The sequence below is a fragment of the Bos javanicus genome, chromosome 20 (genome assembly GCF_032452875.1).
Source record: "Bos javanicus breed banteng chromosome 20, ARS-OSU_banteng_1.0, whole genome shotgun sequence".
Lineage (NCBI taxonomy): Eukaryota > Metazoa > Chordata > Mammalia > Artiodactyla > Bovidae > Bos > Bos javanicus.
Window position 1 is genome coordinate 67393781 of NC_083887.1, and position 26145 is coordinate 67419925.

At 51.4% G+C, this 26145-nt stretch overlaps 1 protein-coding gene across 3 annotated transcripts in view; it reads right to left on the bottom strand.

Moving 5' to 3' along the window:
- The window catches only part of ICE1 (interactor of little elongation complex ELL subunit 1), a 66097-nt gene extending 52826 nt beyond the window's left edge, over positions 1-13271 (bottom strand). For 2 of the 3 annotated variants that reach the window (XR_009731845.1, XM_061393902.1), the window contains exon 1: positions 12634-13271. Coding sequence is in view for 2 of the 3 variants with exons in the window: in XM_061393902.1 (XP_061249886.1) it covers positions 12634-12720 (87 nt within the window). In the remaining variant the exon portion in view is untranslated. Of the gene's footprint in view, positions 1-10019; positions 10371-12633 lie in introns of those variants that run through there. The other variant, XM_061393903.1, reaches the window with a different exon arrangement.
- Positions 13272-26145: the final 12874 nt, after the last annotated feature.

A 26145-nucleotide genomic window follows, 5' to 3' on the forward strand; every position in this document is an offset into this window, starting at 1 on the left:
TTAATATCTTCTGCTTCTGTTAGGTCCATATCATTTCTGTCCTTTATCGAGCCCATCTTTGCATGAAATGTTCCCTTAGTATCTCTAATTTTCTTGAAGAGATCTCTAGTCTTTCCCATTCTGGTGTTTTCCTCTATTTCTTTGCATTGATTGCTGAGGAAGGCTTTCTTATCTCTTCTTGCTATTCTTTGGAACTCTGCATTCAGATGCTTATATCTTTCCTTTTCTCCTTTGCTTTTCTCTTCTCTTCTTTTCACAGCTATTTGTAAGGCCTCCCCAGACAGCCATTTTGCTTTTTTGCATTTCTTTTCCATGGGGATGGTCTTGATCCCTGTCTCCTGTACAGTGTCACGAACCTCAGTCCATAGTTCATCAGGCACTCTATCAGATCTAGGCCCTTAAATCTATTTCTCACTTCCACTGTATTATCATAAGGGATTTGATTTAGGTCATACCTGAATGGTCTCGTGGTTTTCCCTACTTTCTTCAATTTAAGTCTGAATTTGGCAATAAGGAGTTCATGATCTGAGCCACAGTCAGCTTCTGGTATCATTTTTGCTGACTGTATAAAGCTTCTCCATCTTTGGCTGCAAACAATACAATCACACAAGTCACATACAAAGAACCTGGAATCAGAATATCTTCCGACTCCAAAAATCAACTAGAGACCTGAGAAAACAAGCCTTTAGCATGTTGGGGGAAAACGAATTCCAAGGTAAAATTCCACACGAGCTATCAATCAATCACGATGGAAAACAGACATTCTAACACTTGCAGTCTCCGCAAACTCACTCCCCAGGCGCCCCTGCTCAGGAGGTACCCAAGGACGTGAACGGAGCCCACCCTAATCATGAGATAAAAGAAGAGAGGACGAGGCAGGCACAAAAGAGAGGTCCGGAGAACCCCACAGGGCAGCTGTGCACCAGTCTGGGGCAGGCCCAAGGGCTCAGAGGGGATGTTTCTCCTTAAGGATAAAACGACAGAAGACCCGGTAGAACGAAGGCATTAAGCTGTTCTGACTGACAGAGAGCTGCAAGGGAACACGGTGTCATTGCGCACTGAGATGGATTACTTTTTAAAATAACCTCTTCCCACCCACCCCCAATTCTCTTTCAAGTTCTTTGCAAGTCAATCTCATCTTCCCAGCCTTTCTTCCGGGGGCCATTCTGTAATGTCCAGAACTGTGCCAGACACATTCCAGAAACCTCAGGCTCTGTGGTTACACACAGCTGGGCTTAAATTCCTCTTCCGCCACTTTCTAGAAGGGTGCATTGGGCAAACCAACTTAACTTTCCCTGCCTCAGTACTATCTCCAATTTTACAGACAAGGAGACTGAAAGCCTGGTTTGTGTGTGTGTTTGGGGGTGGGGCAGGTGATGTACCTGGCTTGCTATCAGGATTAAACAGGAGGAGTCATATAAAGCATTTAACTTCATCTCTGCCATATTAACATTTTCAAGATTAATCCACTGAATTAAGGATATAGCTATTAATCAGGGGAAACACTAGAAAACACACAAATGAGGAAAAATAACTGCAATTTACCCCATATTTGGCTCTAACAAACAGTCATAATGATGTCAACTCTGAATAGTGACCTAAGGGGCATCACAACTACACTGAGAGGATTGTTTTTTCCACTGGGGGTGCGGGGGGTGGTGGGTGCAGCTCCAGCCTCACCCTCCAAAGGCAGAAATGGAAAAATATGTCTGAAACTGAAAAACAAGAAGTAGCCACATACCTCTTTTATTCAACAATATGCAAGAGTGCAAACAAAACTGGTGTCTCTTGAGAACACGGACAGGCTGGCTGGGGGCTTAACAAATATGGTGCGTCTACCTGTCTTTCTAAACTATGCTCACACAGATTTTAAAAACTTAAAATTTTAAAAGCTTAAAATCACAAAGCACAGCACTACCCAGGAAAGCAGCACACAGCGGGTGAGGAGTGCACCGTGGTGGCCGCCGCGCCCCAGCCCCTACCTCCTCCTCTGCCCGGCCGGCGGGTCTGCCGCTGCCCTGACCTCATGGAACAGTCTCCGGTGCTTCTCCAACCCCGCCCGCGGTCAAGGCCGCGAGTGATGCGTCTGGGAAGCGTGACCACGCGTGAAGCAGAGGGCGGCAGGCCCCGCTGACCGATCGCCCGCGTGCGCACACCGCACCCTCCCGGTGCCCAGCCTCCAGGGCGGACGCGGTCCAAGGTGAAGGCGGGGGTGTCCTGAGACCACTCTCCTTCCGCGGCCCGTGCTCTCCTTCTGGAACCCCATTCCCGCTGTCTCTGTGCTAACACAGCTTCCTCTCCTTCGGGGACTGCTGCCCCAGCGTCCCCTGGAAACCTCACGTCCCCGCAGTCCCCTCTGCTGTCCTAACTCCCTCCTTCGGCTTTCCTCGGCCTCCAGCCCGCGCTCCTCCGGCTCCATCGTGCTCACTCCCGTGTTCGCTGACCCAGCCCCCAGAGCAGCCCCCTGGGTCCTGCCGCCTGCTCCACAGTGAGCGGTTCCCATCAGCCAGGTCCCAGCCCTGAGAGTCAGTGAGGACACAGAGAGCCAAGGGAAAGGGGAGAGAAGCAATCCTCTCCAATTCCCGTCTTCCCTCAACACAGCAGCTGTGCACACGGGGCGGGGGGCACACTGAGGGCCTGGGGCTGAGAGGCGGGCGGGGGATGGCCCTCGAGTTAGGCAAGTGGTGTTACAACACGCAGACATCAAGCAAATAAGGAAACACACGGTTGACAGCGGGCTAAGTAAACTGCCTGAGTCAGCCTGTGAGCACTGATGCTCGGGGAGGGAAGGTTCTCAGCTGACTCTGGAGTGCCCTTCCCGCCATGGGAGGCCTGCCACCTTCTCGGTCACTCCTCACCCCATGGCCAGAGGCTGTCCACCCCCCAGGGCTGGTGCAGACCAGAGCCCACAGGGCAGGCCTGAGACTGCGGTCCTCAGAAAGGCCTGCTTGCGAGGAGGGGGGCCTTGGCTGGCATCTGGGAACCTAGCTTTCTGAAGGGCTCCCACCATTCCCCAAACCGTTAAGAGTGGTACCTAGTGGCCCAACGATGCGACATGGCTGCTGCTGAAAACTGCTTTCCTCCCGGGAGACCAGCACCTGGGCACGTAGGCAGGCACGACCACGTGGCCATGTGACCACAGCAGCCTCTGGGCTCGGAGTCTCTAATGAGCAGCCCTGCCGGACAATACTTGACATGCATCACAACACACAGCTGCACAACCCTTGAATCAAGCGCTCAGCTGGCTTCCTCCACTGGCATCTCGCTCGCCTTTCCTGGGTCTGCTTTCACCGCAATAAACCACTAACCTAACCCTGGATCAGCCCCTTATGGGCGTCACCAAACTCGGGGCAGTTGTGGAGCTCGCTAATACAGGGTAACCGCCCAAACGTCTCCAGACCCGGCCAAGTGTTTCGCAGAGAAGACAAGGCTGTACTGGAACTTCCCCGCACACGAGAGAGAGACTGACGGAAAAAGGCAGAAGACACGACAACATAACGATACACCTCCCTGATGGGCTCTAGCACCAGGAGGGGAAGCCACACCTGGCCGTAATGCAGGCCCCTCGGAGGGGTCTACAGATAGTGACCTGAGGGAAATCACAGCTACACGGAGAGGCCAGAGGGAAGTGGGCATGAAGGTTTCTGGCCCGATGGGAGAGCTGAGGCTCTGCTGGAAAGCGCTCAGATCTTGAGGAAGCACACTGAGTGTGGAGCGGGGAGAAAGTGTGTGTGTGCGTGTGTGTGTGTGCGTGTGTGTGAGGGAGTGTGTGTGTGTGTAGACCAACGAGAATGTGGAGCGGGGACAAGTGTATGTGTGTGTGCACATGTGTATGTGTGTGAGGGAGTGTGTGTGTGTGTGTAGACCAACGAGAATGAGGAGCGGGGAGAAAGTGTGTGTGTGGGGAGTGAGTGTGTGTGTGTGTAGACCAACAAGAATGTGGAGCAGGGACAAAGTGTGTGTGCGAGGGAGTGTATGTGTGTGTGTGTGTGTGTGTGTGTGTGTAGATCAACGAGAATGTGGAGCGGGGAGAAAGTGTGTGTGTATGTATATGTGTGGGTGTGGGTGTGTGTGTGTGTATGGACCAATGAGAATGTGGAGCAGGGACAAAGTGTGTGTGCGAGGGAGTGTGTGTGTATGTGTAGACCAATGAGAATGTGGAGCGGGGAGAAAGTGTATGTGTGTGTGCGCATGTGTGTGTGTGTGAGGGAGTGTGAGTGTGTGTAGACCAACAAGAATGAGGAGCGGGGAGAAAGTGTATGTGCGAGGGAGTGTGTGTGTGTGTGTGTATGTAGACCAACGAGAATGTGGAGTGGAGAGAAAGTGTGTGTGTGTGTGGGAGTGTGTGTGGGAGTGTGTGTGGGAGTGTGTGTGTGTGTGTGTGTAGACCAATGAGAATGTGGAGCAGGGACAAAGTGTGTGTGTATGTAGGAGTGTATGCGTGTACAGACCAACGAGAATGTGGAGCGGGGACAAAGTGTGTGTGTGTGCATGTGTGTGTAGACCAATGAGAATGTGGAGCAGGGAGAAAGTGTGTGTGTGTGTGTGTAGACCAACGAGGACCTGAACACAAACATCCTGACCACCTGTGAATAGGATGAACAGAATATCAGCCTTCTCTGTACTCTTCTGGCAACTTTCCTGGAAGTTCTAAACTATTTCAAAATAAACTCTTTTTAAAAACCACAAATCTCTGATTGCTGTGCTGTGGGTGACTTCGCTAAATGACCAGCTTGAATCCTCTCCAATGAGCTGTGTTTCCTCCTCCTGTTTGCTACCTTTTTACCAACTGCGGCTGAATGGAGTCTGGTCGAGCTTCATGAGGGCTGAGCCTGTCCCCTGAGCGGTCAGCCAGGGCCCCAGGTGATGCCCCCTGGCACAGTGGGAACACCTACCCCTCCACCTGCACCCACCCGCGGGGACCGCTGAGCGGCTCTGGCTCTGGGGAGGGCAGGCTTCAGCCTCGAGGGCCTCTTCTTGGGGCTTGATCATTCAGAGACTCCGCCGTTCCCCTCCTAGTCTCTGCCCAGGATGCCTCCTCTGCCCACACCACTCCCCTTCCATCTCTTCCCTCTCATTTACCACAAATGGTTCTTCAGGCCTAGACTCACTTCCTCCATGAAGCCTTCAGCTGCCCCTCCTGGATGCTCCCAGAGCACCTACCCTGAACGTCCCCTGGAAGAGAACAGTTGACCTCTGACCAACACGGTCTGAACTGCGTGGGTCCCGCCTTTTACTCAGATTTTCTCAGTAAGTACTCGTTACAAGACACGTACGCTGTGGACGCTGTTTCATTCATCTGTAACCTCAACCACAACACACACTCTACGCCTCCTCTGTTCACACTCAATTCCAACACACACCACAGTCTCACAAACATGGTGACGCTCGAAAAACATTCACTGACTGAATCTCAACTCTGTGAGAATTTGCTATAACCACTTACATTTCGGTATGTATAGGGGCAAGTATGTTTCAAGTTGCAAATAATGGAAGTTGAAAGCACTGGTGATTATCAATGGAAGTCCAACACAAATTTATATAAACAACTGGCTCAAACCTGCTCCAAGGACAGCCAAACACCATTTATTCTGAATCTATTCTGGTTACATAAGCTAAACAGTATAACTATGTGCTTCAAACTCTCATCTGGATTCTCCAGAGAATTAAAATGTTTTGCTCTGCAATAACCAAAACTGGTTAAAAAAAAAAAAAAAAAAAAAGGCAGGGAGGTGGGTGGAGAGGCCCTCTCCTTCACCAGAAAAAAGGGGCTTCCGCCAGCTTGAGTTAAAACCTCTCAGCGTAAGATCTGTTTAACGGTACATAATATCACCAGTGTGAGGATCCACACAGGTTTAGGATTTCCAAAGTGTGGCAACCCATACGGACACTGGGCTACAGGTCAGTGATCAACCATCGTAACCAGTAAGGGTGAGAAAACAGATGACGTGATGTCAGAGGCTAGGGAAAAACGTGGTCCATCTATAAACTTCTACATCAAGCCACAAAAGCAATATCTCTGCACCTGCTAAAGAAAAAGAGGGCAGGGAATTCCCTGGCAGTCTAGTGGTTAAGACTCCAGGGTTTCAGTTCTGAGGGCTCGGGGTCAATCCCTGGTCAGGGAACTAAGATCCTGCAACCCAGAGGCATGACAAAAGTAAGAAAGAGAGAGAGAGAGAGAGAGAAGAGGGCCGGGAGGAGTGAGACGGGGAGGAAGCCGCGCAGCCCACACAGAGCACCGCTCCATGGGGACAACCGGCCTCCACGGGGCTCAGGAGGGAGCCACAGCGCTGGCTCGGGGGCTCCTGCAGGCAGACACCCCTGATGTGCGCGGTAAACTTCTGCAAGACCCAGGAGTCTCGGTGCACCAGAGCTCACAGCAGTGTGCTCTCTACATACCCTCTCTCTCTGAGACACACAACGAGCTGTGGTGCTACGCAATCCTGCAGAAATGTCTTTGCTGCGGGGCCGACCGCAGGCCTGCTGACTGGCAAACGCCTGTTCTCACCCTCGGGGCTCCCCCATCCTGATCTCCCACACGCGTCCTCTTTATCTCCGTCTGTTTGCTGCTCCTGGCCTCATGACCCCATATCCACCTTAGAGACCAGCAGGCATGGACAGAACACACTCCTCCACTCTCCTGTCCCCACTTCTCCCCAACTACGGTTCTCACAGTGAGCTCAGAGCCCATCTAACCTAGCCGCTTTGCTTTTTCCCCGGAGGGGATCGTGGTACCTGGAGGCTCCACATCCAGACACGAACACAGCTGAAACCCCTTGGGGCTTCAGTCCACACTTTCAGTGCCTGTCCCATCCCACAAACAAGGGTTCCCCCGAGCATAACCACACCCATCCCTCCAGTGCTACCCGTGGGTGTCTCTACACTACACAGGCTGAGCTGAGTGTCGGTGAAGGAGACCACAACACCTAACTATTTACAATCCTGCCCCTTTTGGAAAAGTCCTGCAGACTCCTGTACTTAGAGACCTCAGAGGACGACCCCTACGGCTGCTGGCTGGCTTGAGAACCAACAGAAGAATGTGGCGCAGCAGGAAGGAGGGAGGTGCCCAGGAGGCGACTGCAACAGCTTCTGGGCCAGAGATCACAGGAGTTCACATAAGAGGGGAAGCAGTGGGGAAAGGGAGAAACGGGTGGACCAGGAGAAGAACTGACAGTAAGCTGATAGGCTGGACACAAGGTGTGAGAGGAAAGTGAGGAACCAAGGGGGACATCTAGTTTCTGCCCGAGCCACCAGGAGGATGCAGTTGCTACTCTGAATGAAGACCAGGTCTTTGAAGGAGATTCGAACCCACAACTGGACAGTGGGTTATTTACATTCATCGTTCTCCTACAGAAAAGCCTGTGACTCACTGTCCTCTTAGAAGAAGAGCCAACATCCTTATGACAGTCTCGAAGGGCGTCCCCGGTCAGCCTCTGCTCTAACTTCATCAAATTCTGTAGGTCATCGTGCCCCCACCAAATTCATATACTGACGAATAATCAGCAATAGGACGGGCACAGCAGGGTGGTCCTCTGCTGGGTAAACAGGTCAGAACGGCACAGCCTTTGGGGATGGAACCTGTGCTCTTACGAAGGAGACCCCAGAGCACTGCCAAGTGAGGGCACAGCAGGAAGGAATCAGAGAGCAGATCCGCCAGTCCCTGGATCCTGGACTTGGCGGCCACCGTGACTGTGAGGAGTGAATCCCTGTCGCTTGGAAGTCACCTGGCCAGGGCGGCCCCAAACCGACCAAGACCCCAGCACGCGCTCCACCCCAGCTGCCGTGCCTCCACGTCTTCCCAAGCACATGAGTGAATGGCCACCACAGCGACCTCTCTGCCGTCTGGGGTGCTCCTCTCCAAAGACATCTCCAGAGCTTATCCTCACCCTCTCTGCCCAAAGACAACCTCCCTGAGGCCTCCAGGACTCCCTACTTAAATTCTACCAGACACTGGCCCTTTCTTCAGCCTTTTATTCCTCTGCCTCCTTTCTCTGCTCAATTTATTTCCAACATGTTTATTACCTTCTCACATAACTTGTTGACTATCTCCTCCCCCTACCTCCTAACATAGAGGCTCTAAGAGATGAAGAATATTTGCCTTTTCACCCACTGCTGTACCTGTACTTCCTAAAACACAGGAGGGAATCAAAAAACATTTGCTGAGTGAGTAAACAGCCCAAAGAACAAATACAACTTACAAAAGATTCAAGAGAACTTCCCTCATGGACCTGGGTTTTGAGGGAAAAACAGAAGCACATTATGAATGCCTCCATGAGACATCTCAGCTCAGACAGTGACTTTCCCATTAGTTCCTCCTCTATTTCAGAGTGCCAGGGCAGGACTTTCTTCTCTCCCTCCCTGCTCCCAGCCCTTAAAATGTCTGGTATTAGCTCATAGATGATGCTGTTAGAAAAATAAAACCCCAAACCCTCAGCTTCTCTGATAGCCTCGGGGCCTACACTCCTTCCTGCCTTCACAGAGCTCTACCTCTGCCCCAACCGGAGCTCCTCCAGTTCCTGACACCTCGCTCCTTTTCACCCCAAAACTCGATCACCTGTCAAACCTTCTACCTAGGAAGCTCCTCCCACACCTTTTCCAGTCTGCTTCTCATCATTCACGTGTCCGAATGTCACCAGCTCAAGAGCAACCTGCCCTCCGGGCAGCCCCCAGCGGAGGAAAAACCACCACGCCAACTCCTCCTCTATTTTCCTAACACTTCAAACCTTCTTTCGTCCACACATACACCTTATCTACAAGATTACTGTTCACCACTATTTTATTCACCACTATGTCCCTAGTGCCTAGAACACCAGGTAGAACAGGAGTAATTTAATTACATGTCAGTACCGTGCTGGACTACGACCTTCAGATGGTAAAGAATCCACCTGCCAAATGCAGGAGACACAAATTCGATCCCTGGGTTGGGAAGATCCCCTGGAGAAGGAAATGGCAACCCCCTCCAGTATATTCCTGCCTGGAAAAAAAAACCCCACGGACAGAGAGAGGAGCCTGGAGGGCTACACACACAGCCCATGGGGTCACAAAGAGCTGGACGCGACTGAGGACACAGGCACAGGCGGTGCACAGCACTGCTTTACCACTGAAAAATATTGATGACAGCAGCAAAAAGAGAGACTCCTGATATCAGACAGCTGCGAGAAGTTCAGCTGGGGAGGAGCACTCCGCAGGACCTGAGGCAGACGCTGGCAGCGGCTCCTCTTCTGCCAGGGGCACGCACACTCCACGCTACACTTCAGAGACCTGCATTGTCCGCCTGCCTTCGGGGAACGAATGACCCTCCTGGCCAACCCGCAGGCCACATGAGCACCCGCCCCCACCACCCCCACAAGCAAGAAATACGGAAGGACGGCCCGGCACAGTAAAAAATCAACCACCTTCTCCTGGGAGAGATTAGCTTCCCTTGGCATTCTGACCACCACTCATCTCCCTCGGAGTCAGCCTTGGGGGAAACACCGGGATTGGAGAAGGGAATCTCGGGGGGGGGGCCCCAACCCTCCACCAGCGCTGCATCTAGGAAATGAATCCCGGATTCTAAGCCTGAAGAACGCAGCGGAAAGTCGCTAAGACATGCCCAGTTCTTGCAAGCCCATGGACTGTACCCTGCCAGGCTCCTGTGTCCATGGGATTCTCCAGACCAGAATACTGTAATGGGTAGCCTTTCCCTTCGCCAAGGGATCTTCCCGACCCAGGGATCGAACCCAGGTCTCCCGCATTGCAGGCAGATTCTTTACCAGCTGAGCCACCAGGGCAGTCCAAGAATACTGGAGTGGGTAGACTCTCCCTCCTCCAGCGGATCTTCCCGACCCAGGAATCGAACCAGAATCTCTCCCCTGCATTGCAGGCGGATTCTTCAACAGCTGAGCCACCAGGGAAGCCGTAGCCATTCCCAATACGGGGAGGGGGAGGGGGGCTTCCGCCCGACCCTCACCCCCGCCCCGCGCCCCGCACGGCCCTGCCCAACCTCTCCGCGCCCTCGGCCTGAGGGGCAGACGCCTCACCTGCTGCAGAGAGGCGCAGCCCTGACAACGCGAGAGGTCCGCCGCCGTCCCCGGCGCCGCCGAGTGGGTCTCGCCCGGCATCATGGTGCCGCCGCCGGGCCCGCGGAGCCCGCGCGCCTCAGGGGCCGGCGGCCTCGGCCCCGTCCTGCCTCTGCTGACGCCGTCGGGGCCGTCCGGCCCTACCGGGCCGCTTCCCGCCGGGTCCGGGCGGGTCCATCCGTGCACCGAGGTCCCCGTGGAGCCGGGAGAACGGCTCTCCGAGCCAGAGCCACCTCAGGCGCTGCAGACAGAAACGATACACCCGGCGCGGCCCCCCGAGCGTGCGACGCCGCTCAGCCAGGACCCCGCCCCGCCCCGGCTCGTTCCGCCCCCATGCCGCGGCTCGGGGCTGCCCGCAGCGCCGCCTGAGGAAAAACAGGGCGCGGGGCTGCGCCTCGGCGGCGGGGGTACACCGCCCGAAGAAACGGCACAGGGCGGAGAGGCGTCGGACGGGTCCCCTCTTTCGCCGTGTAGGGTTTAGTCTTCCTTTGCCGGCTTGCTTTGTAGACGGCTTTCGATAGACACCAAAAACCTTCGCCGAGGGGGGGAAGGTGACCTGAGGTGACGTCACTGCAGGCGCCTCCTGGCCCTGAAGGACCCCGCACGCTGACGGGCCGGTGCGCGAGTTTTAACTGGAGCGGCGCGCTCCGTCAGACTGCGGCCGGGCCCAGGCGGAGACCCGAGGACTACATCTCCCGGCGGTCCCCGCGCGCCGGGCGGACCCCGAGCAGTTCTTCCGGCCGCCGCGGGCGCGCCTGAGGGGGCGGTTCGCCTCCTGAGGCGTTGTCGTCGTCGCCGCTGACCAGCCCTTCTTCTCAGACGTCTTTCTTCTCCGCAGCTCCTTCTCCTTCCGTGTCCACTTGCCTTCCGGCCCCGCGCTCCTCGGCCTCTTTCCCCTCCACCCCCCGGAAGTCCTGCCAAGCACAGCGCCTGGCCGAATCCTGAGCGACCCCGCCTCCCGTCAGTGGCCGGCTGCTACCAAATCTTTTTAAAATCTCTTCAAAGGGGAAAAAAGAGAAAATCTTCACTTTACAGCAATTCCCGGATACCCTGAAGTCCTCATCCTCTTGTTTGAATCGAAGTTTTCCCCAATATCCGCTGCCACCAGAATCTTTTTGATAATCCCAGCTTGCCATCGGTTACCTTGCTCGGAAGCCTCAGACGTCGCTTCTCGACGTCTGGTTAGGAACTCCGAATTCTTAGCGTCCCATACAAGAACTGCATGCATTAAGGAGGCGTCCCAGACCCTATCAGCTCCTTCCTAAATCTTCAGGATGGAAATTGCAACTGAAAACACGTCCCCTCCCCGTCCCCCCCCCCCCCCCCCCCCCCCCGCCTTCCAAGAAAGCAGTCTGTGCTCCTCTCCAAACGCCGGCATCCCTGTCCTTGCTTGTACACGCTCTGCGGTTGAAGCTGGCTGTGAAGTGCAGGGACCAGGTGTCCAGCAGTCGCTTAGATCGCCTGTCCTTGACACTGAAGACACGTCTGTACTCGTCCGAGGGGCTACTGTGGGATGTGCAGAAAACAGGAGTAGGGTTAAAAGTGAAAGGAGAAGCGAGAAAGAGCAGAGGAACCCCTGTGGTCCTGATGACTTTCCATGTCTGCCTTCCAACCTCGGACAAACAGGTCTTAACAGTAACTTCCTTTTTATCTAAGGTTCCCCAAATGTAGTTCCCCCCCCTCCCCCCCAGGGTATCTTAGTTAGGGAGGCACCAGCTTATACTCCAGCATTGGCTCCCTCTGCACTGTCCACCCGCCTACACGACATCCCTACCCCTGCAGGAACTGGGAATTCACTGCTGCCTTCCTGTCCCCTGCACCTGCCTGGAACGCCCTTCCTGCCAGCTTGGCATTCTGTAACCCTCCTGTCCTTCCAGGCCGCATGTTTTACCTCCACGACCACAATATGTATGTCCTTTTTTGTCCGCTTGTTGTTGTTTACTTACTATATCATATCCTAACATATGTGACCCCATGGACTATAGCCCACCAGGCTCCTCTGTCCACGGCGTTTCCCAGGCAAGAAAACTGGAATGGGTTGTCCTTTCCTTCTCCAGGGGATCTTTCTGACCCAGGGATTGAAACTGTGTCTCCTGCCTTGGCAAGCAGATTCTTTATCGCTGAGCCGTCAGGGAAGCCCGTTTTTGTCCCTTAGCACTAATTTTTTTTTGAAATTAATACCACATTTTGACTTGGATAATGGTGGTCTTTATGTCTTAGAGGTGAGTTTTCCTTTGAAACTCTGCAAAGTGCTGTACACAGTAGGTGCTCCGTGAATGTCAGAGTGAGTCAGATTTGCTGCAGCTAATTGAAAGTGAAAAATAATAAGCACTTCCGCTCAGAAGTGAAAGTGCATTTGCTCCATCTTCTACATTTCTCATAAGATAATCAAAGGGGGGAAAAACCCAATAGCAGCAGTCCGTTTTGCGTAATGTAGTGTGGGCAAACTTTCCATAAACGGCCACACAGTAAATACGTTAGGATTTGGGGAACATACTGGTCTTTACTGCATATGTCATTTTTTTTGTTTGTTTGTTTTTGAGGAACCGTCTACAGGTGTAAAAATCATTCTTACCCGGCAGGCTGTGCATAAACAAGTGTAGTTGTAGTTCATAATGGAAATTGGTGTTGGCCACTGGTTAGGGAATGCTGGAAATGACATTTTTCCTCTCCTGTAAGAATGGCCACCCGTACTGTGTCATACTGTAGCCCCTGATGTGAAGAGCCCACTCCTTGGAAAAGCCCCCGATGCTGGGAAAGATTGAGGGCAGGAGGATAAGGGGACCACAGAGGATGAGATGGTTGGAAAGAATCACTGACTCAATGGACACGAGTTTGAACAAACTCGGGGAGATACTGAAAGACAGGGAAGCCTGGCATAATGCAGTCCATGGGGTCACAGAGTCCAACAGAACTTAGCAACTGAGAGACAGCAACACTGTGTCATTGTGATGGAGGCAAACAAGCATATGTCTACATTGCAGGAAACTGCAAGCAAAGGCTTTGGAACCATGCACCTGGCTTTAAACTCTGAAGCAAGTGATCTCTTTGAGCTGCTATTTCCTTACAGAGGAGTAGCTGTAATTTAAGGGTAAAATGAAAAGGGCAGGGCCAAGCCCATAGGCTCTACCATACAGTGAAGAGGCATTCACAGTTTATTGATGGTGTCATCTAGTTTGGAAAATAGATAATATCTCCATCCAACTCACATAAAAAAAATAATAGAAAAGGGAAAAAAGAGGTTTGGTTTGGGTGTGTTTTTTGGGGTGTTTTTTTTTTTTTTTGCAATTTTTAAAATTTTGATCAAGCTTCCAAGGAAAACTGTTTTTCTGTCAGACTGTCCTAAGACCTGGAGGATGTCTAGATTCTGGTTCTGATTTTGGGGACCCCTGTGCCTGGAGTCCAGGAAGCTACTTAGAGAATCCAAGTATAATAGTCTCAGTTCTTGGCCCACACCCTCCTCATCACCCCCCATATCCTTGGTAGCTTCTCAAAGTTAATGCTTTGAAGAATAACAAAATAAAGTTTAATTGAATTGATTATTTAATTTATTAACATGATTCCACTGAAATGGCTAATAGGTTTTGTCTAGAAGTCAAGGCTTATATCACAAGAACTCAAAGTGCAAAGCTGTTTGTTCTTTGAATGTTCTGATATTTTGCTTTATGGAGAGCTATTCTTTCACCTGCTGCATTTGCCCATAAGCAAAATAAACTGTGTTTCTTCCTTCTTCTAAATTCCTGAGAGGTGTGTTAGGGAATAATGGCAACTCTAGCAGTCTGCAGTTCAGTGGTATTATCTAAGTTGTGCCAGTTTCTGCATCTGCAATGTAATGCTACCATAAGCCCACAAGATGGCTGTCTTTCCCTGTCTGTGGTTTAGACCCAAATGGAATTTCCAACCATGTTTATGACTTACTAGCAGCAGCAGCAGTACTTTGGCCACTTGATGCAAAGAGGCAACTCATTGGAAAAGACCCTGATGCTGGGAAAGATTGAAGGCAGGATGAGAAGGGGATGACAGAGGATGAGATGGTTGGATGGCATCAGGGACTCAATGGACATGAGTTGAGCAACTCAGGGAGACGGTGAAGGAAGGGCAGCAGTTCTGCAGTCCATGGGGTTGTAGCGAATCAAACATGACCGAGGTTGAACAAAGCAACAGTCCCTTCTGGGTGGGGAGGGATGTTTGAGTTTTCTCCGGGGATCAGTGATGGGCTCTATGCCTTTGCTGCTTTTTTAAAAACTATTTATCTATTCGGCAGCAGTGGGTCTTAATCACAGCACACGAGATCTTCGTCACATTATGCAAGATCTTTCGTTGCAAACAGACATTCTTCAGCTTTGGTGTGCAGATTTAGTTTGCTTTGCAGCACATGGGGGTCATAGTTCCCTGACCAGGGATCAGACCTGTGTCCCCTGCATTGTGAGGCAGATTCTTAACCTTTGGACTACCAGGAAGTCTCTTTCCCAGCACTGGGGTCTTTTCCAATGAATGGGCTCTTCACATCAGGAGCTACAGTATGACACAGTAGGGGTGGCCATTCTTACAGGAGAGAAAAATGTCATTTCCAGCATTCCCTAACCAGCGGCCAACACCAGTTTCCATTATGAACTACAACTACACTTGTTTTTGCACAGCCTGCCAGGTAAGAATGAGTTTTACATCTTAAGTCAAGGGGTCTTACCTGAAAGATTGAGTTTACTCAGAAACCTGAAGAACCAGTTTTTGGAAGACACCCTGAGGCTGGGAAAGATTGAAGGCGGGAGGAGGAAGGGACAGAGGACAAGATGGGATAGACATGAGTTTGAGCAGTCTCTGGGAGTTGGTGAAGGACTGAGAGCCTCTGCAGTCCATGGAGTCACAAAGAGTCACACATGACTGAGCGACTGAACAACAACCTGGAAACCTGAAGAACCAGTTTTTGCTTTAAAACAAGCGTGATTTGGAATAGAAGGCAGAACTGATACAGCTAATACAGATGAAGCGCAATTTAAAGGACTTTCCTGGTTGCTAAAGCCCTCTGCAGGGGAGTGTGAGGTGTTTTGTGAACATCTGGCGGCTGTAACTCTTGGTCACCTAGGACTCTTCTGTGGTCTCCAGGATTTGCTTCCTGAAAGTTCCCACCCTACAGACCCAGTAACTTCTGGCCCCTTCCAGCACCAGGATCATCTACACAGTTTTGGGGGCCAGATATAAGATGAAAATGCCAGACACCTTGTTCAGAACTTCTGATGAATTTTAAGATGCAACAACAAAGCCTCAAACAGGGGCGGGCCTCTTGTGAGCGAGGGTCCGTCTTGACAATGGGTAGCGCACTGAGAAAGTGGCCCCGCTGCCTCCCTGTCTGGAACCAGACCTGCCCCCAGCTCCCCTCGCCTCCCGCCGTGGTCCACCCTCCCACCCTTGGAGCACAGAGCTGTGTCCTCCCTGCTCCCACACTCAGCCCACCAGGTGGTCCTCCCTTCCTGTCCTAAGAGACAACAGAGTCCGACCAGTCCAGAGACATCGTGTGTGGACTTCTCGCTTCACCGAAGGCTCTCATCCCAGGCCTCGCATCTCTCCTCCCTGTCTGTCCGTCTGTCCAGGCCCTTCATGATCCTGGTTGCACATGGTCTCAGCCACCCGTGTTGTGGGTCACTCCTGTCTCCTATGGCTGTGATTGTAAGACTCCACGGAGCCCTGGGATAACTGCAGGGCGACCCCAGGAAAAATCTGAAGGAGGGCTCAAAATGTTGTTCTAACTGTCGAAGAAAAAAAACATGTTATTTCCGACACTTGGCAAAGAACAGCAAAGCCCTTATTTATGCCCTGGTGACAGCCATAGGGAGCCCTGCTGGGCTTTTGAGGCAGGAGAGAGGGCTTGGGCTCTGAGCCAGCGACCAAGAGGGAAGGTGGGGATTTGCAGCCGCAGCACAGAGTGGTGGGCGGGGTGGGGGTGGGGCAGGGGGCAGAGCATTTCTAAGAGAAACATCCAGCCTGGGGGTGGGGGAGTGGGGACAGGGATCCTGGCTAAAGCTTCCTGACAGGACTCTAGCTGCAGGCAGGCAGGGTGGTCAGACCTCATGTCGGGGACGTGGAAGATGGGGAACGTGATCACACGTCTCCGGGTCCTGTGCCCAGGGTGGGGCCTCCTGGTCCAAGTGACTGAACAAGACTCTGGCTCAGATCCAACCAGGCAGAGATGAGTCCTGAAGCCCGGGGGTCAGGGCCACACTGAGAGGACAGCTCGGAGGAGGCCTATGCAGGGGAGACCTGGTGGGCAGCAGCAGCCGTGCTCCCGGGGTCTGCTCCGCCCGCCCCTCCACGTGTCACCTGAAGCGAAGCGCTCTCTCCCGGAAGAAGCCTGGGGACCTGTCTCTCAGAGCCACCACTCAGCCCAAGAACGAGGGGAGCTCTGTTGAGGCCATTCCGTGTCATGTTAGTTGCTCAGCGTGTCCGACTCTTTGTGACCCCGTGGACTGTAGCCCGCCAGGCTCCTCTGTCCATGGGATTCTTCAGGCAAGAATACTGGAGTGGGTGGCCATTCCCTTCTCCCGGGGATCTTCCTGACCCAGGGGTCGAATCTGGGTCTTCTGCATTGCAGGCAGATTCTTTACCACCTGAGTTACCAGGGCAAATCCACCAGGGCATTTCTGAATGAGAATAGCCTTCCCTGTTAGCACTTCAAGCCTGCCTGCCAGTGGGTCCCAGCACCAACGACAGCAAGGCTGGATGCACGGTGAGAGAGGGAAGACAGAGGTCACCACAGGCCACCCGTGGCGCCTTCTGACCCCTGATCCTTTCGGGCAGATGCGAAGGGAGGAAGGGTCTCTGGCAGACACGGTCTGAGGGTAGTGGTGCTCCTTTGAGACAGGCTTCCTTTTTCCATTTCATGGGAATCAAAGCCGATGCAGATGCAGCATCCCCAGGCCCTGGGAGGCTGTCCTCCCAGCTGGACGTGCTGCGGGCGCCTCCCTTCTCCCCCTGGCCCTTCACACTCGACTGCTGGCTCAGTCCTCACCCTGGAGTCCTGCCGGCACCTCCGTAGCAGGCACGTGAAACCCTCTGCCCCGATTTTTGCTGCAAGTCATACCGTGTCCCACTGTTTTATGGAGACAGTGAGGGATCCACTCCCTCCTGTGCCTTCCCTAGGGCCTCACTTCCCTCCCGCCCTCTTGAGAGTCTGCTCTGAGCTGAGGTTTGGTCCTCACAGTCCCTGCTGGCCTGGCCTGTATCCCTGAGCAATCGGGGAACGACTCTGGGAATGGCGTGTTATGCCTGGGATCCCCGTGGCCCCTGTGCTCTTAGCATCCTCGTCACTATTTAAAGGGGCCCATCCTTGCTAACATAGCCCGAACCTCTCCTAAACTGGCATGTGTGTTCAACGATGTTTCACCGTCATCTTTTCGTGGTTATTAACTATGAGGTCTGGTGAGCCCCACTCGAGCTTTGACGTGACACTGCCCCTTGGTGGCCTCAGTCCCATCCTGGGAAGTGTCTTTACGCATCTGTGAGCTTGCTCTGGGCCTGGGTCCCAGCTGGAGCCTGCTCTGAGGGGCACTGGGTGTCAGCTTCACACACTGCAAATTCTCACTGTACGTCAGAGTTTCCCAGCCTCACCAGCTGCTCTCTTCTTTAGTTGCTGAGTCATGTCCAACTCTCTGTGACCCCATGGACTGCAGCCCTCCAAGCTTCCCTGTCCTTCACCATGTTCAGAGCTTGCTCAAACTCATGTCCATTGAGATGGTGATGCCTTCCATCCATCTCATCCTCTGTTGCCCCCTTCTCCTCCTGCCTTCAATTTTTCCCAGCATCAAGGTCTTTTCCAGTGAGTCGGCTCTTCATATCAAGTGGCCAAAGTATTGGAGCTTCGGCTTCAGCAACCCTGGGGCTGGGTAATTCTGGAGAGTTGTGATGGTGGGGCCTTCCTGTGCCTCAGGTTATTAAACAGCAGCCCCCAGGCTGTATACCAGAAGCCAGGAGCCCCTCACCCTCTGTCACCCTTGAGAAAACCAAAACTCCCTCCAGACCTTGCTCACATCCCCGGGGCGGAGGTGGGGGGGGGAGCGGTACAAAACCACCCCTCCTTGAGAACCACTGCACTACCTCGCGGAAGTTGTGTCTTTAATTTTCTTGGTGGCTGGAAGGGAAAACGTGGAGATGAGGGAGCGATTTCTTAAAGACGGAGGATGCGCATCTCAGCCTGCACCGCTTTCCTTTGTCGTAGCTGCTGGTCACCCTTTCCCCCTTCCCTGGGGTCTTACTGGGGTCCAGACACCCTCTCCCCTGGACACCCCCCATCCCACAGCCTGCTCCTCGTCAGTCTCTCTTACTGGCCCCCCAGACTGCCCCTTACAGGGTGTCAGTGTGGGCAGACCTGGAGTGGTCCGCCTCCTCCCCTCCCTCCACATTCACTCCCTGTGCGGTGAACTCCTCCATCTGCCCGGCTTCCAGTCCCAGCTGACACCACGCAGCCTGGTCCGCTGGCCTGAACTCTACAGGAGCAGGTCCCCTGCCTCGGTGCGCTCTCCCGCAGCGGGGAAGGGGCGTCCTGACCATCTGGCCGGGTTAGCTGCCACGTGTTCTCCACTTACAGGCCCAGAGCCGAAGAGGCCCCTTCCCTCCTCTCCTCTCTCCCGCACGTCCAGCTCGCGGGCAGCCGGGCAGTCCAAGCGCATGCATCCCAGGCTCCCATCGTGCCCACCGTCCTCCCCCGAGCCTGTCCCCCTTTACTCATCCCAGCAGATCTTTGACAGATGAGTCATCTCAGATTCCCCAGCGGATGGGTAAATAGTGAAGTCACGGCCGACCTTGCTGCCTCTGTGTTCTCACTGTCCCCCGCCCCTCCCAGACATGCCCTGAGAGGCTCCAGGCACCTCTGACCCACTTCGAGAGGCTCTTCCTTCCCCTCAACATCTGTGGGCCCCCTCCCCCACCTCATTCACTTCTCTGCTGCAGAACCCCCCTCCCCCAAGCAGAGGGTCTGCCAGGGGAGTCTGTCCAGACCAGCTTGGCTGTCAGTCTTTTGAGCTCTCATCACCACCCAACATGACCTGCCTGTGTGCTGATAACTTCACTCGGCTGGAACTGGCACTTCCTGGAGAAGCACTTTGTATTCATTCTGGGTCCCCTGTACCTAGAGCTTGCCTCACGTGCCTAACATGCCTGTTATTCAACAGGTCTCACTGTGGAAAGAATTAATGAGTGATCAATTAACAATTAACTAATCACTAATTAACAAATGAGTGATTAATTAACAAATACCTGGATTTAAAAATATAGGTTAGATTAAAAACCAGGAACTCCACAGTTGTGCCCCGTGACACTCAGCTGAATGAGCTGAAAAATGCATGTCACCATGTGGGTATTCGTAACAGCTTTGTTCGTAATTGCTGAGACTTGAAAGCAACTCAGATGACCCTCAGTAGGTGCATAAATAGATAAACTGCGGTCCATCCAGTCAGTGGAATACTATTCAGTACTTAAAAATGTGTGTTAAGCCATGAAAAGTTCAGTTCAGTCGCTCAGTCCTGTCTGACTCTTTGTGACCCCATGGACTGCAGCACTCCAGGCTTCCCTGTCCATCACCAACTCCCAGAGCTTGCTCAAACTCATGTCCACTGAGTCAGTGATGCCATCCAACCATCTCATCCTCTGCCGTCCCCTTCTCCTCCTGCCCTCAATCTTCCCAGCATCAGAGTCTATGAAAAGACATGGGGGAGACTTAAGTGCCCATTGCAAAGTGAAATAAGCCAGTGTTAGTGAGCTACATCCTGTATGATTCTGACTCTTAAGACATTCTGGAAAAGGCAAACTATGCAGACAATAAAGGCTTCCCGGGTGGTGCTAGTGGCAAAGAACCAGCCTGCCAATACAGGAGGCTTAAGACATGCTTCCATCCCTGGGTCGGGAAGATCCGCTAGAGGAGGAAATGGCAACCCACTCCAGTATTCTTGCCTGGAGAATTCCAGTGACAGAGGAAGCCAGCTGGTTATGGTCCATAGGCTCACAAAGAGTCAGACAATACTGAAGTGACTTAGCACGCATGCATGGAGACAGTGAAAAGATTGTGGTTTCCAGGGCTTGGGGAGAGGGGAGGTGAACAGGTGGAGCACAGAGGATTTTTAGAGCAGTTAAAATATTTTTATGTGTTAGAGGATAATAACGGTCAGATGTCTTATGTTTGTCCAAATCCGTAGGCCGTTTATCACCAAGAGTGAACACTCACGTAAAGTACGGACTTTCGGTGATGATGACTCATCGGTGTGGCTTCCTCAGTTATAACAAATGTACCACATGGAGGGAGGTGTTGGCAACGGGGGAGGCTGTGTGGAGGTGGGGCGGGACAGGGGATACATCTGTACTTATCACTCTATTTTGCAGAGAACCTAAAATGTCTAAAAATTAAAGTTTAATATATATATGTGTGTGTGTGTGGATACATATATGCAAGAAGTTTCAGTAGGACTCACAATAAGTCTCCGAGTCAGGGCCTCTGGAGTGCAGTGAGCCAGGGACCAGCAATACTGATTAACTGAAGTGATGGTAGGGGCACAGACAGACCATACAGAGTCTGGTAAGCCAGGGTAGAAATGCTTTAGATTTGAAGTGCAGTGGTCAGCCACTGGGCTTCCCTGATGGCTCAGATGGTAAAGATGTCAAGTTGCTTCAGTCGAGTCTGACCCTTTGTGACCCCATGGACTATAGCTTGCCAGGCTCCTCTGTCCATGGGATTCTCCAGGCAAGAATATTGGAGTGGATTGCCATGCCCTCCTCCAGGGGATTTTCCCCACCCAGGGATCACACCTGCATCTCTTAGGTCCCCTGCATTGGCAGGCAGCCTCTTTACCTCTAGTCCCACCTGAGAAGCCTGATGAAAACACAGATGGTAAAGAGTCTGCCTGGAATTCAGGAGATGTATTCAATCTCTGGGTGGGGAATGGCAGCCCATTCCATGGGAAGTCATTCAGTTCAGTTGTGTCTGACTCTTTGCAACCCCATGGACTGCTGCATGCCAGGCCGCCCTGTCCATCACCAGCTCCAGGAGCCTGCTCAAACTCATGTCCATCAAGTCAGTGATGCCATCCAACCATCTCATCCTCTGTTGTCCCCTTCTCCTCCTGCCTTCAATCTTTCCCAGCATCAGGGTCTTTTCCGGTGAGTCAGTTCTTCACATTAGGTGGCCAAAGTATTGGAGCTTCAGCTTCAGCATCAGTTCTTCCAATGAATATTCAGGACTATTTTCCTTTAGGATGGACTGGTTGGATCTCCTTGCAGTCCAAGGGACTCTCAAGAGCCTTCTCCAACACCACAGTTCAAAAGCATCAATTCTTCAGCACTCAGCTTTCTTTATGGTCCAACTCTCACATCCATACATGACTATTGGAAAAACCATAGCTTTGAGTAGGCAGCCATTAAAGGTTTTAAGAAATGGAGTGGCCTGATAAGATTTACATTAAAAACATTTCATTCTGGCTGTCAAATAGAAATAGCTTAGGAGACTGGGTGTCCTTTCCTGAGTTGGGAAAGAGTAATCAGCTTTGGGCAGAGAATCAAGTATGTGTTCCTGTAAAGACGCATGTAACTTAAGAAGTTGTTTATGGCTTTCACAAGAGAGATCACACGATAAAATTATCTGGGCCCCTGAATGACAAAAAGATTTTGAAAAGTAATATCTTGAGTTCCTTATGTGGCCTTTTTGAGGCCTTTACGTGGCTTCCCTGGTGGCTGAGCAATAAAGAATCCGCCTGCCAATGCAGGAGACATGGGTTCAATTCCTGGGTTAGGAAGATCTGGAGAAGGAAATGCCTACCCACTCCAGTATTCTTGTCTGGGAAATCCCATGGACAGAGGAGCCTGGTGGGCTACAGTCCATAAAAAGAGTCAAACACGACTTAGCGACTAAACAGCTACAACAAACTGGCCCTAAGAAGCCGTGATTCTCAAAACTTTCTTATTTCTGAACCTGAAGGTCCAGATTGTGAGTTGGGATGGTTTTATTCTAAGATCATGAGAATATAGCACATTCTGTAATTTATCCAGGCAGGAAAGGATTGCCAAGGAGGGAAAAATATATATCTTTCATTTAGAATAAATGTTGAGCAATTGTTTGAATTTTAGATAAAATGATACCAAACATCTTTGGCCAGAAATTTTCCTTTGGCCTCATCCTCAAGCCCTGACATAAGGAAAAATGGTGCTAAACTCTAACAATACATTCCAGATACATGGTAGACGCTCCAAGTCTTGGAGATAATCATTCAACATATACTAGAGTGAAAAAATAGCTACATGTTCTTCCTTAAAAACTAGGAAAGTGTGAACTCCAAATGCCTCTAGGACATATCCTATTGAATTTGTTGTTACATTTTGAATTCCTAGTTAAAAAAGAACTTTTGTAGCCAGTAAGGAACTTTATAGCTTCTGAGGAAAAAAATTTTAAATCTGTTTAAGCACAGGTTGAAATTTCTTTGAAAATTCAGAAGTAAAACCTGAGAAGCGCTGTTATGAAGACAGATTACAGCCTATCTAACTCTGGAAGTAGAAGTTGCAGGCTGTCATGTCCACCCTTGTTCTCAAGAACTAGGACATCCATTTTTTGTGGAAGGCAAGAGGCAAGGAGAGGGATGATGCTTCCTTTTTCTTTGCAGAAAATATAAGCAATTCCTTGGACTACAAGGAGATCAAACCAGTCAGTTCAGTTCAGTTCAGTCACTCAGCTGTGTGTGACTCTTTGTGACCCCATGGACTGCAGCACACCAGGCTTCCCTGTGCATCACCAGCTCCCAGAGCTTGCACCAGTCAACCCTAAAGGAAATCAACCCTGAATGTTCATTGGAAGGACTGATGTTGAAGCTGAAGCTCCAACTTTGGCCATGTGATACGAAGAACTGACTCATGGGAAAGACCCCATTGCTGGGTAAGATTGAGGGCAGGAAGAGCTGGGGGGCAACACAGGATGATATGGTTGGGTGACATCACCGACTCAGTAGGTGTGAGTTTGAGTAAACTCTGAGAGATAGTGAAAGATGGAGGCCTGGCATGCTGCAGTCCATGGGGTCACAAAGAGTCAGACACAAGTTATCGACTGAACAACAGCAAACAAACAACCACGGGCCTTTCAAGTAGGCAAAGTGATTCAGTGAAAGTGTTGAAAGTGTTAGTCACTCAGTCGTGTATGACTCTTTCCAACCGCATGGACTGTGGCCCGCCAGGCTCTTCTGTCCATGGGATTCTCCAGGCAACAATACTGGAGTGGGGTGCCATTTCCTTTTCCAGAGGATCTTCCCAACACAGGAATCGAACCCAGGTCTCCTGCATCATAGGCAGGTCCGTTGCCATCTGAGCCAAATGATTCAAGGCCCTGCTAAAGCCAGGTAGCTCTGTCACTTGGGAATGATTCAGTTGTAAGGAACAGGAAATGTAATCTCATTTGACTTTTAAAGGAATGTCTTGGCTCCTGTCAACTCATCTGATCCAGGGTTAGCAGATCTGAGCTTTTAACTCTGTCAGTGATCAGACAGGCCCTCCCCGCCCAGGCACATGATAGGCTGTGTCCTCAGGATTCTCCTGCACTAAGAACGAAGTTGCTCCTCCAACAAACAAAACCTTGGCTACCTGAGGCCAGGTGCACGCACCTGAACCAGCCTCTGCGGCTGGGAGAAGCCTAGGTCTGGGTCACACGCCTTGCTGGACAGCCAGGCAGGCCCACCTGCCTGGGGTGTGTTGTTGTTCAGTCGCTCAGTCATATCCGACTCTTAGTGACCCCCTGGACGGCAGCCCACCAGACTTCTCTGTCCTTCACCATCTCCAGGAGCTTGCTCAAACTCACATCCACTGAGTCGGTGATGCCATCCAACCAGCTCATCTTCTATTGCTTCTTCTCCTCTTGCCCTCAGTCTTTCCCAGCATCAGGGTCTTTTCCAGTGAGTGGCCATGGTGTGTGGGGCCAGATATTGAAATGGACTCAGATGCTTCTACGCATGTAAGAATACTGGATGCTGGCTGTCCACCCCTCCAGTACAGGTGGTGATTCCAGGGGACCCTGTCTGACTGCACTGCCCTCCGTGGGTTCCCACTTTGTGGACCGGACTGAGATGTAGTCTCGTGGGTGGGCAGTGACTCCTTTTATTCCTCAGGTGACTAACGGTAGCAGGGGCTTTAGTAAAAGGAAACCAGATTTGAAAGGGTGATTATGAAAGCAGACTTTTTTCATCTGTTTATTTACTGGGTATATCTTGGAGGGCACCACCCTCCTCTGTGGCAGGCACTGTGTGCTGTGCTGGGATAAGGAGATGCAGGCTCATCTTACCTTGTCCCAGGAGCTCACCTCTGGGTCACGTAATTGAGAGTTAGGAGGTAAGAGTGTCTGTCATTGAAACCATACAAGAAAAAGGATGTCTTGAAGAAGCCCAATGGTCAAATAGCATTGGGAAATTGAGTTATACCTGGATATTTATTTCAAGAGGCTTATATGAACATCAAATAAAAACCAAGGGCTTGGCCCTTTACAGGCAATTATTTTTAAAGGATAGGCAAAAATGCTTGCTCAGCACTTGTTTAGCTGACTGCCCAACAATGATTAGTTGTTCAGATTAAGAAGCTATAAACCAGGACACCAAAACTTACATCATGGCGATTTAATCAGGTTGTAGACTCAGTAGTAGAGAAGAAAACAGCAAAATTCCCCAGTGGTCCTGCATTTGCAAATCTTTATATGGAGTCGAGAGAAAAATGATACATTATAGTAAATAAATTTAGATGACATGCAAGGAAATGGATTGCATAAAATGAGAGTAGATGCTGTTTGTTTAAAGGTGACTTCACGAGGTAGAACGAGGTGATTGGCCATCACACCCTCTCGTGATCTCCCTGGTGTGTCTTTCGCAGATTAGAGGGTCTAGAAAGCTAACACAACTGTACGTGTATGTCCTTGCAGCTAGGCTGATGGATGTGAATTAGCGTCTGCCAATTAAAAGTGGCCACAGAAGAAGGAAGCAAGGGGGAGGTCATGTTTCTGTTGCTGTGACTGGGTAAGGTTTGTTTTTTTTTTTATTTTTCTCCAGCAGTATTCCAAGATGCTATGACTAGTTTCTTAGCTGTTGAGAACCCTCTGCAGCAGTGACGGCGGGAACATCTTCGGACAGCTAGGAAAAGAAGTCCCTGGATACGCCAGGTTGACACTGTCCCTCTGACCCCGCACCTTCCCCAATGGGCACAGGTGGCCGCTCCTGCTGAGTCTGGGTCTGTGGTGCACTGGGCTATTCCTGGAGGCCCACCCAGCCTGGAGACACTTTTCCAATTTAGTGTGCAACAGCTGTATGGATTCGTTGTTTTAAATCCTTTCATGCTTAAAATAGTTGCGGTGTCTTTTATTCCTTGCAGTTTAATTCTCACTCATCCAGAAGTTGGCAATCAAAGTCGTCATAGACAACAGACCCTGGGGGACTGAGATGGTGAGGTGATCTGTCAGTGGAATTTGAGGGCAGTGAGGATTCAGTCACTGTGACAGAAATTGGACCTGTGTGGCCGACAGTAGGAAAAGCTACATAAATTCTCACCCAAAGGGTCCGGGAGTAAAGAGCCTGTTGAAAGCAACGCACTGGCGGACCAAGCGGCCGCTACAACCTCGCGGCAGAATGAGCAGCGTGAGGTGGTGGGCGGGCTGGCAGCGTGTGGCTAAACTGGAGATTTCAGGGAAAGAAAGTGTTAAGCCTGGGTTTTTACATTCTGTGCTGTGGTTACAGTCGGACAAGGAGCTCCTCAGTCTGGCAGGTAGAGCTTCTTCCTGGTAGTCATGGACATGGCTGAAATGATCACTCTCGTTGCTGAATTGCAGAGTCAGCTGAATTCAAAGCCTTGTCAGGGCTCCTTTGAAATACAGGAGATTGTTTGGTTAAGAGTTAGAACTGGAGAACTTTGGTTGAGAGATTTCCTTGCTAAGAGAACTTTCTCCTTCTTTGTCTGACGAGGTCAATCTTAGCAACATCTGACATAGTTTCCTGGAAAGGAATGCTGGGTCTCTCCCTGCCTCTTCCTACTTCCTCATCAGCCCTAGACCTGTAATTAGAATCAGATCCCCACATGCTTCAGAGGCAAAGAATAG